At 40.1% G+C, this 11,608-nt stretch overlaps 2 protein-coding genes across 2 annotated transcripts; one reads left to right on the forward strand and one right to left on the reverse strand.

Annotated features, from left to right (window-relative positions):
- The first annotated feature begins 401 nt into the window (after positions 1-401).
- On the forward strand, positions 402-8,571 carry plek (pleckstrin). The gene is made up of 9 exons (XM_058650880.1): positions 402-495; positions 3,427-3,582; positions 5,608-5,789; positions 6,206-6,297; positions 6,392-6,576; positions 6,657-6,761; positions 6,892-6,975; positions 7,068-7,137; positions 7,423-8,571. Exons 1-9 carry the CDS (start codon positions 454-456, stop codon positions 7,560-7,562), a joined length of 1,056 nt encoding a protein of 351 aa, XP_058506863.1. The 5' UTR covers positions 402-453; the 3' UTR covers positions 7,563-8,571.
- Positions 3,579-5,241, reverse strand: LOC131473590 (gastrula zinc finger protein XlCGF8.2DB-like). The gene is made up of 2 exons (XM_058650881.1): positions 5,111-5,241; positions 3,579-4,625 (listed from the first exon to the last, which is right to left on the reverse strand). The coding sequence occupies exons 1-2, from the start codon at positions 5,127-5,129 to the stop codon at positions 3,835-3,837; spliced, it is 810 nt and encodes a 269-aa protein (XP_058506864.1). The 5' UTR covers positions 5,130-5,241; the 3' UTR covers positions 3,579-3,834.
- Positions 8,572-11,608: the final 3,037 nt, after the last annotated feature.

The raw sequence follows: 11,608 nt of genomic DNA on the forward strand, positions 1-11,608 counted from the left end.
GCCAGGTGAGCTACAGAGAAAGTAGGTCAAGCTCCGCCTCCGCAGGAGAAACATGAGGAAAAAAAAAAACCCAAAAACAAACACTTACTCTTTTATTATTTTATTGTGCCACTATTTTCCTGTTTTACTTGTTTTCTGTTTGGTCAACCTTGTTTGTTTGGTTTTTTTTTAAATGTGCTCTATAAATAAAGTTGACTTGACTTGACGTGCGTTACTTACAGTATTTTTTAATTTTTTTTAAAAAAGGTCTGAAGTGAACGGCAGCAAAGAGCTGCGACTATAATAAAAACATAGAGAAGAGGAAGTAGCAGGTTGACCAGTCACTGTTGTCACACCAAACCAGCAGGCAGCAGCACTTCCTGTTGAGTGTGTGTGTGTTTGTACAGTTTTGACAGAGACACAGAAAGACACACACACACACACACACACACACACACAGTCAGCAGCAGAATCATGGAGCCACAAGAGATCAGAGAGGGATACTTGGTGAAAAAGGTAATAAAATACAGAATCTGTTTCTGTTTCAGTTTCCGGTTCAAACTTTAATATTAATTCATAAAGTGAGACATCATGAATCATCGGTTTTAGAGCAGCCTGCTCAAATAAATCATTCTGTTGTGTTATATGGTAAGAAAGAAAATAAATGTAAAGAGACAGAGTTTTAATATTAACGTTGTTGCTTTCAGAGATAATTGATACATCTGCACCACAATAAACAGAAATAACATTTACTTTTAATATCTGCTGCTACTATTGTTTACTGTCACTGCTTTCTTTCAGTCAAACACTAACTGGTGATTATTTACATAATCATTTGCATAAAATACAAAGGCTTCATAAATCAAACAATGCAAAGATATGGAGAAGCAAAAAGACCAAAAAGAAGGTGTGTGTTTATATAGAGAGAGAGTAAAGAAAAAAGGAAACGGAAAATAATAAAGTGACTATTTTCTTCCTAAAATCTTAAAACATCATAAACTATTTTCTGTTTTATAATATAATATAATATATACAGTATAGTACAGACAGTTTTGTATGAAGTACCTACTGTAAAAGGGATACTTGAGTAAAAAAAGCATGTTACCAAGTTTAAGTCACTATAACATTACTTAAGTAAGGTCTTAAGGTATATGACATTTAATGGTATCAAAAGTCATTTTCTGATATAAAATGTACTAAAAAGGTGAGGAGTTAGGATTGAGCCATAGTGCTTCAGTGGTAGGGTGAGTTGTCTTTCACTTGGAAGGTTGGGGGTTCAATTCCTGCCTCTGCTCATCCTTGAGCAAAGACACTTAACCCCATGTTGAAGTGTGTGAATGGGTGAAAACTGTACATTTTTATCATAATATAAAATAACAGTGTCCTGGTCAAATGTAGTGTAATAGTGTTGTCCTCTCAACCACCGTGGCGGTTTTACTTTGTTCTGTTTCACAGTTGCAACAAAAAAAAAACCCTCAAGTTCCTGCTTCTGCTTCAGTCTCAGTGGAGCGGAAAAAAAAAAGTTTTTTTTGTTTTTATCACATGAAACCATGTGTGAGTTTAGTTGTTGCTTTCCTGTACACACAGCGCAAACACATCAATCACATTCATGAATATGTATAAACTTTGTACGGTCACACTTATTATTCATTTCAAGGAGTTATTTTTAAATGTAATATAATTTAACATGGCATGATTCTGACTGGGAATTCACTCCCACCAGACATACCATAATACTCACTCTGTTTCTCTCTCTTTTTTTATATCTTATCTGTTTAAACTGAAATGATGTTCATTTTACACCTTTTTATACATGGCAAACAACTGTTCCCTAATTTAAACTCTATCATTTTATTGATTTGGTTTTACAATGCACTATTTGTCTTGGTGTTTTGAAAGCATTAAATAGATAAAAAAAAAAAAAAAACTAATAATTATTAGGGCCTGAGCACCAGTTAGGGTCGCTAAAAACTAATTTACATAACAAAAACTCTCCAATTTATCAATTTCAATGCAGATTTCAGACATTAAGACAGATTTCTAACCTTGAAAAAGTTTTTCAACTTATTTTGTATTGAATTAATTGAAACAACTATTTTCCCGTTGTGAGAACTATGCTGCAGTTGTCTTTCTATCTTTCTTCCTCTTTCTGTTGTTGTTTTCTTGTTGGTTTACCTTGTTTCTTTGACTTATTTCACTGGTGTTGTTGCTCAACTGTCTTTTTAATTTCTTCGTTTCTGTCTTCACCTCATTGGAGAAGAGCTGAGGCTCATTTTTTAGCAAGAAGAGAGGAAGGGCCAATGTTCTGGGTTGCCCTCTGCTCCTGCACACGATGTGTTGAATGCAGAGGTTACTCATTCAAAATGACTCATTCTAATTCTCATGTCACCATAAAGACAATGTGTCTAACCTTGAAAAAAAGAGACAGAATCAGTTTCTTAACGCCCAGTTTATTTTTGTTCTTTTTAATGAAGCTGTGACATTTAAAGGTCACTACTCAATGTAAACAATGTGATACATGGTTCTATATATTACACTTGGTTCTATTTGGACGTTAACATTAACTCAAAAGAGATAATTACAACTAAAAAGGATTTCTTCCACCGTTACTACTCTTGTGCTCACGTGCAGCCCATGACCAAGAGGAAAGGAAATGAGTACTGTTCCTTCACAGTGGAGCAATGGGACTGCACTATTGAACTTCTGGTTTCAGGTCCGTGCCACAAAATCAACTTCACAATTCTACTCTAGTGCATATTCTTGTATGAAGTGCCTAAAACGGAAACTTAAGTAAAAGTACAAGCTTACCAGAGAAGTTAAAGTCACGAATACATCACGATCAGCTTCTTCCCGATAGTGTCTGAAATCACATCAGCCGTTTATTTTCTTCCAATGTCACACCAAACATGGATCTTTCTATTTCCAGTGAGCAAATCAGAAAACTTCAACCCAAGCACAGTTAGAAAACTGTTTGCCTCTCAAGCATCAACACCTGAGTAAAGGTGACCTCAAATAATCCAGCCAGAAGACATTAAATGAAATAGGGGGAAACTCAGAAATAAAAATGAGACATGGCTCCTACAACTGGAGTAAAAGTAGAGATAGATAGAGAGAGAGATGATATTTATCGATCTATCTCTCTCCATATCTCTTCCTGTACCTCGCTTGTGTCTGTTCACTGCTGCTGTGTGGGTTAAATGCAAAGGTCACAACTTCCCTATCACTGATTGGTGCATGTGCAAAAATAACTCATTCTAACGCGACAGCTCGTCTTTCAACTTAAAGGTTGTGGTTGTGCGCTAGTCTACATGCCGATGTGTCCTTGGGCAAGACACTAAACCTCACTCCTGAAGGCTGTTGTTGTTGAATTGCTCTAGCCTCGAAAGGTCATCGAGACTAGAAAAGCTCGATTTCCTGGCTCTGATCTCCGTGTCGCTGGTGTTTTAGGGGACGCTGCTGAACACGTGGAAGGCCGTGTGGGCGGTGCTGTCAGAGGACGGCGTCGAGTTCTTCAAAAAGAAAACCGACCGCTCTCCGAAAGGCATGATCCCACTGAAGGGAGCGACACTCGTCAGTCCCTGTCAGGACTTTGGCAAAAGAACGGTGAGAGAATCTGACACAGTGGACGACTGTTAACCTTTTCACCTTTGTATGATCTGATATGACTGATGCTACAACCTTCCCTCAAGCAGAAATGTTGTATTTTTCCATCTTATTCCCTCAAGGATGTTTTAAAACACTGATATTTTTGAGTGTTTTTGGTTTTCCCGGTCACAAATGACTGCCAGGGACAGTCATGAGAGAACTCTTCCCTGTAACTCGTCTTCCAGAAACACCACAGAGACGTGGCTTCTGTCAAGTATGTCTCATCATGTGTCTCTTGAGGGAACCCGTCTGTGTGAAACTCTTCCCACAAACATCACAGCTCCACGGTTTCTCTCCCGTGTGGACCACCGTGTGCCTCCGAAAGTTATTCTCGTGTCTGAATCGCTTCCCGCACACGTCACAGTGAAACGGCTTCTCTCCCGTGTGGATCATCATGTGCTTCTTCAGAGAGCCCGTTTGTGTAAAACGTTTCGCGCAAACGCCGCAGCTCCACGGTTTCTCTCCCGTGTGGACCACCAGGTGCTTGTTCAGGTTACTCTTGTTTGTAAATCTCTTCCCACAAACATCACAGCTCCACGGTTTCTCTCCCGTGTGGACCATCATGTGCCTCTTGACAAAATGTGCCCGCGTGAATCGTTTCCCACACACGTCGCAGTCAAACGGTTTCTCTAGTGTACGAACTCTCTGTCGAAGGTCAGGAGCTCTGCTCTCCTTCAGGGCATTGTCTGAAGATTCACTGACATCTTTAGCTAAGTGAAGATGAGCTGAGCTGGTTCCTGGAGGCTCCACCTCCTCCCTGCTCTGCTGCGTTCGGCATTGACGGAGCTGAGGTTTCTCTGCATCGTCTTCAGTCTTCCTGTGGACAATTGAGAGAGAGAACTTGTTACTTTCAACCGCCTCCAGAAGCTGCTCTTCCCTCCGGTTGGTCCAGAGATATTCTTGTTCCTCTCTGATGTGAGGAAGACCTGGGTCCTTCTGATCTGGACTGGTGATCCTTTCCATGGGAACCTCTTCTTTGATCAGCTGCAGATGTAGGATGTCTGCAGGGAACCAAGAAAACGCACAAAAACACATTTGCACGTACCCCAAAATTGTCAATAAAAGCGTTAACTATACACCCAAAATGACCTGTGGACCAGTGAGTGTGCACTCTGGTCCAGAGAGGGGCAGTCAAGTGAAAAAAAAGGACCAACTGAGGAATACGAGCTGTGATTAAGAACTTGGAGCTGTAGGGAGCAGCATTACACTTTAGCGCCTGCCAGAAATCATTAGAAGAAGAACCGACACGTGTGTGAGGAACATTGCCTGGCGTGTGTCTTTCTTTTCTAAACATCTGTCTCAAGGCATGCAGAAGATTTTGCTCATCTTGCAATACATCCGTCACATTCTACCAATTTCTCACACATTTCTACCAGAGTCGGAACTACACACACTGGCTCTCGGAGGGAGTCACCTTACACCAAGTTTGAAGCCTGTCAGTCGACCGAAAACAAAAACACAGATATGTGATATGTGTGTATGTCACCTGTCTCTCCGTCGGCCATTTTGTGGTGTTGGTTGTCCTCCTGAGTCTTCTGTGGTTGGAGCTCAAAGGGATTTTTCCCCAAACACTAATCCAGCTTGTTTTGTGATGTTTCCACTTTTCTTTTTATTCTCGTTCCTCACACAAAATCACTACAACTACTTTCTTTGTTTAGAGTCATCAAAGGACTCTTGCCTTTGATGATAAGGCGATCTCCGCTGAAGTCTTTTGGGGTGCTGGTGCCAATTTCAGTTGACTCCAATTTGCCCTAATCCCCAACTTTGAAGGTTTTTGGACTGTGGGAGGAAACCGGAGAAAATGTGACGCATTAAGAGATATATCTGTCACATTTCTACCGATATCTCTCACATTATTTGTCCAAACGACGTCACACTGGTGCCGTCAGTGAGTCACCCGCCAAGTTTGAAGCCTGTGAAGCGGACTGTTCGGGCAGTTGTGCGATGAACAGACATCGTTACTAACAATAATGTTCCTTGCAGTTGGTTTTCAAGCTCACCACCGACAAGAAGCAGGATCACTTCTTCCAAGCGTCCCACGTGGAGGAGAGAGAGAGTTGGGTCAAGGACATCAAGAGAGTCCTTACCTGTCTGCAGGGTGGGAAACGCTTCGCCAGGAAGTCCACGAGGCGTTCCATTCGCCTCGCCCCTACAATCAACCTGAGGTGTGCACTTTTTATCTGTACTTTACTTTATTAGATTTATATTTCCAGGAACTTTTACTTTTACTCCACTACATTTTCTCCAAATGTTTCTCATTACTTCCAAATAAAATCAGAAGAAGAAGAGATGGTATTATGGTCCGTATTTATATAGAGATTTTCTGGTCTGGATGAGCTGCTTTACACTACAGTCTTCACCCATTCACCGCCATGGCCTTTTAAGTACATTTTATATGACTTTTCACATCCAGTAAGTCATACTTTAAGACTTTTATTTAAGTAATATTATTTAAAAAAAAAAAGCCATTTACTGGTTACATACTTGTGTTTTTATTTAAGTATCTCTTTGAAGTACTTGATACAAGACTGCTTCTTTATTTCAGAAGACGTGAGAATGTGTTAATGTTGTGTTTTGCCAGTGAACTGTACGCTCTGATGAAAGACCAGGACGATGGAGTGAAGGAGTTGAAACTGGAGCAGGACAATCGAATCTTCAACCACTGCTTCACTGGTACAAACCTTCTTCTCCCTTTTCACTTAATCATCTTTTTCCCTTTACCTTCTATTACGATCACATTGTATTCTTCCCTACGCTTGTGTCTCAGGTGCTACAGTGGTCGAATGGCTGATTTCAAAGGAGAAGGCGAGGAACAGGCCCGAGGCCCTGATGTTAGCCACGGGGCTCCTGAACGAGGGTTTCCTTCAGCCCGCGGGTGACCTGGCCAAAGACGGAGCAGAGAGCGGAGACCAGACAAACTTCTTAGATCAGACCAACGGCCTTTACTACTTTGTGAGTTCAGATCGAGGTCATAATGTTTTATTCTGCCTAAATATTTCATACATAACTGTATGGCTGTTGCTTTGTGACAGGCAGACAGTGGGTTCTTCTGTGAAGGCAACTCCAGTGATGAGGACGTGCTCCTGAAGGAGGAATTCAGAGGAAACATCGTAAAACAAGGCTGCTTACTCAAACAGGTTGGTCTGTTTTTACTGTTTAGGTTTGTAACACTTTGGTGAATTTGAACAAATGGATTTCAGTCATGGGAGAATTTGGTTCAGGGAGTGAGTGAGTGATTTAAAGTCTGTTGCTTTCTTTTAAACACAGGGGCACAGGAGAAAGAACTGGAAGGTGCGGAAGTTCATACTGAGAGACGACCCTGCTTATATACATTATTACGATCCGACAAAGGTAAAGAAGTCGTCAGTCGTAGTTTCACAAAAATCTGATCCCACTTTTGTTTAAATGGAGGAAAATCTACTCATTTTCCACCTTTGCTTCAGGGTGACGACCCTTTGGGCTCCATCCACCTCCGTGGATCTGTGGTCACGGCCGTGGAGTATGTGCCTGACGGTGAGTGACAGCATCCATGGTTCTCAAACTGGTGTGCGTGTACCACCGGGGGTACACACAGAGCTTCCTCTGGTTGTACTTTGAGGGAAATCAGAAATACAGAGTTGATGTATCAACACATAGATTCAATATATATATGACTAAAGAAGTTCAAAACTACATTTAACAGTTTTTTTTCATTTTTTTTTCACTCAGTCTTTCATTGATCTTACTTTTATCTCAATGTTTTTAACCACACTTCCAGTCACGCCTTTCCTTTTAACTCTCCTCTTTCCTCACTTCCAGCCAAAAAATACGACATCGACGGCAACCTCTTTGAGATCATCACGTCAGACGAGGTTCACTACTTCTTCCAAGCGGCGACAGCCGAGGAGAGAAGGGAGTGGATCAAAGCGATACAGACGGTGTCGAAAAGCGGCAAATAACTGATAATAACTAACACACAGCAGCAGCAGCAGCAGGTGTCTGATGTCTGCTGTAAACATTGAATAGATCTGTCTTTATATTTAACTAACACGTTATATTACAGTTACAGTTTTGACAGTGTATGTTTTTAACGCTGTAACGAAGGAGAAATAAAAGGTTCTTTTAACGCAGTTATAGCAACAACAGGGTAATACTACGTTACTACGATGGTAATTACTCGCTTATTTATTTTTTTGGTTTAGTTTTCATTTTGGCGCCAACAATCATGTGTTCTCAAGGTTTTGCTTTCCATAAAAATGCAAAATTGGAACATACAGTATATACTGTATATAATGGAATAATAGTCTGTTTTACACGCAAGACGCAAGTTTTATGTGATTATATATAACATTTTATATGATGTGATACTTAACAAATGTGTTGCGGCTGTATCGTTATATAAACAACCAAAAAGTCACAAAGAGCAAAAAAAAAAGTGGCACATTTGTGTGTTTTTTTCAGGTTGATTTTCTTGTGCGCGCTGCGGTTTTTCTTTGGTTTTCCTCCTTGTGTGTGTGTGTGTGTGTGTTAGTGTGACATTATCACACGAGCACATGCAAGTTCCTGAGTCTGAGTCGAAGCCATGCACTGTGCACTGTGTTTGCCCTCATCTGATGTGAGGCCTCAGAATCTCACATCAGTGAACAAACGTTTCCTCTCTGATGCAATGAAACACTTCCGTTTGGAATCCGTTAACATTTTTGCCTTTTTCATAACCTTTTAAAGACTTGAGCGGTTTCTGTGTTAACGCCCACTCATCACATACACTCCCAGTACAGCTCACAGAGATTCTACAAAAAATAAATGCAATTTGATTTACCTACAGTTTATAAAGTAAGTGACATTAATCATTTTAATAATTTAGCCGTATATACTCCACTCGTATTATAATTAATTATAATTATGGCATATTTACACTGATGCTTGTAATAAATAAAAATGTAAAAATGTGAATTGAAAGCATGATAATGTGCTGTCTGTCTAGCGTCATTATAGATGCATTAGTATCCATTTGATTATTATTTATTATTAGTATCATTATTATCATTATTCAGTTAAAGCTACATGTTGTGAATAACCTGGGGCTTGAACTTACAACTGAAAATAAAAGCTTCATATGTCTGTCAGGTCAAACAATGAACAGTAAAGCCATCTTTTTGTAGAATTATAAACATTAACACACATAATAAAATAAGTTTTGGCATTGATGCAGAGTTTAGCAAATGTGTAAAGTGAATTTAAATGCAGAAAAAGTTGCAATATTCCTAAAAATAAAAAAACAACAGTGGCATGTAACTTTTCAAAGTGAATTTTAATCATTACCAGCTCAGTGAACCACACTGGGTGGCTGCACACGCGTGTGTTTCACTATTTCAACACATGAGGGCGCTATCTATCAACTGAAGCTTGTGGCAGTGACTCACAGCAAAGCCAAAGCTTCTCACTGTCAATGGTTAATGGTCAATTAAGTCCACTTTTAGAACAACATGGCGGAAAAGTAGGTCAGACTAATGAGACAGTTTACTGGTTTAATGTACACATGCTGTGAAATATCAATGCCCTGTGATATACATAGTAACCATCTCATAGAGAATAGAGTGCATGTAAACGTCAAACACATTTAAAACAAAACAAAAACAAAACAACAAGCCCTGTTACCAACAGTGCTGGTGTAATAAAAGTTGAAAAATACAATACGCAATAAAAACAAGCCAGAAGGAATAAATTAAAGAGAACTAAGTGTTAAACTCCACTGGGATTAAAAAATAAAAAGCCAATAGATCTCTGCATGTCCCGAGAGTTTAGTTTACTTTAAATCCACAGAGATGGAACAGTATAATCACAGAATCAGACAGACGGAATATAAAGTAACAACAATGAAGGTTGTATACAGTTTCACAGCTTCCAACTGTCAAATAAAGTAAAGAGGTTTTTTTGACGTCATGGGGTCTAAAAATACAGAGAGGCTTTAAATAAACACACTTTAACATTAGCGCCAAGTGTCGGGATTGACGACAGCACCTGACATGAAGCGAACACAAGCTGAAACCTGTTGCCTATAGGGTTCCCATCATCAACGTCCACCTTGGGTAAAGACCTCTGCTGCCCACTGGATATTTGGTGAGCCAGTAAAATCCTGTCCTCAAACTGCTTCTGCATCCTGGTGCACAACAGCTGTCCAGTATCTTCATTTTCTTTTATAAAAACAGCCTGACATAAATGCCTGATTGATGCCTGACGATGCAAACAGCATTGCTGCCTGCCAAAATGACGATATCTTGTGTTACAGCCCGATGGAAACGGACGTGGTCAGGAGAGAAGGGAGTGTTTACAACAGTGAGGATGAAGAGGTAGACAATGGAGGAGTATTTTTAGTGGTACTCTGGAGCTCTGTAGAGAAAAAGGCCCTAAAATGCAACATTCCACTTGTATTTATTAATTAGTTAATCAATTAATTAATTAATTAATTTATTTTTAAAGAAGACTTAAAACTTATCGTTTTACTCTAGCCTTCAACTAGCTCTTTTTGTATACCACCCTGTGTTTTATTGTTGTATTTGCTTTTAAAGTTGTATTGTTTCATTGTGAAGCACTTGGTTTAAGGGTTCGGTTTGGTTTGGTTACAAAAAGCAGCGATGCACAACGACAACAGAAAAGAAAATATGCCCTAAAGGAGAATCAGGAAGAAAAGCCTCACTCTTCTACATTATAGTGGATATAATATCAGAAACAACATATTTAATGTACCAACACATCAAAGACTCTCCTCGGACTGTGCGGGTGCAACAGGGTCAGTTTTTAGAACCACAATCTCCCACAATCACAACGCACACAAGTCAAGTAGCCTCCTGCGGTGTGGAGCCAGCCGGCTTTTATAGTCTCCCTTTGCTTCTTGCTGATTGGTCGGCTGCTTCTTCAGGTGCTTCTTCAGCTCACATCTGTAATCAGCGTTGATTACCCAGGCGCGGGTACAGCTGGGAGCATCAATCCTGGGGCCGGAGATCACGCAGCTGAACCTGAATAACTCAGTTGGAGGAGTTAGCGTCGTTAGCGCACGTAGGCCCGAGGCCATAACATCTTGGCTGTCAACGTCACTCAGTGACTGTGAGTAGGTTCTTGAGGACAGACTTAAGAGCTTAAGAGGGTCGGTGAAGACTGCCACAGAAAAAGATTCTGTCAAGAACAAATGCTCCTCGGACTAAACGACTAAATGAAACAATTATGACTGAAGCCATAACATGTTTCAATAAAAATGTACGTGTTTATGTTTTGCATATAGAGGCATGTCATTTCCTGGCTGTGCATAATAAGCATGTTCACATTCAGCAGAGGTTGCACTTCCTGTGTGTTCTCAGGAAACAACTATGTGGAGAAGCTGCTGCTGCTGCTGCTGCTGCTGCTGGCCTTCTGTCACCCCTCTGTGGGTTTGTGGTACAAACAGGCTCCACACGTGAAGTCAGGGTTATTAACTCCACTCCACCAAAAAATAAAAACAATACTCTGCTGCCCTCTGCCCTCTGCCCCTGAAAGACAGATGCACCAGAAAAACTAAGAGCTATGACTGTCCTCGCCCATCACCTGTTTGACCTGTTGCCCTCTGGATGGAAAATCCCACACCAGCAGAATGACAATCACTTTGTTCCCCTGCATCACACGGACTGTAAATAACGACTGAACACAGAGAGAGACTAACAGTCCTGGCTTATTTCACTTTATTTTATTGTATTACACATATTTTGCAGTTTAATTGTAAATGACTTTGTAAATGTAAAGTCATGTACCTCGTGTCCCAATGGACTCTTTATAATTTGGTGTATTTCTTTGTTTACTTATACTCTGTGAGTGTCTCTTTTAATGTTTGTATTGTTTCCAAACTGCCTAAAAGGTTTGTTTGTGAAACGTTATGTGGATTGTTTGTAAGAAACGTCCAATAAAAATGAATTAATAAACAAATGAAATCAAATAAACTCTGTGTATGAGTGACTTTACCGTGAAACAAAATAAA

Source organism: Solea solea, chromosome 15 (assembly GCF_958295425.1).
Source record: "Solea solea chromosome 15, fSolSol10.1, whole genome shotgun sequence".
Lineage (NCBI taxonomy): Eukaryota > Metazoa > Chordata > Actinopteri > Pleuronectiformes > Soleidae > Solea > Solea solea.

Bases quoted from the DNA above. Each gene is read 5' to 3' on its own strand.
- plek (XM_058650880.1), top strand. From the start codon at position 454: ATGGAGCCACAAGAGATCAGAGAGGGATACTTGGTGAAAAAG. The intron at 6,577-6,656 runs GTGAGTTCAGAT...GCTTTGTGACAG, and splicing joins CCAACGGCCTTTACTACTTT to GCAGACAGTGGGTTCTTCTG. The intron at 6,762-6,891 runs GTTGGTCTGTTT...TTTTAAACACAG, and splicing joins AAGGCTGCTTACTCAAACAG to GGGCACAGGAGAAAGAACTG.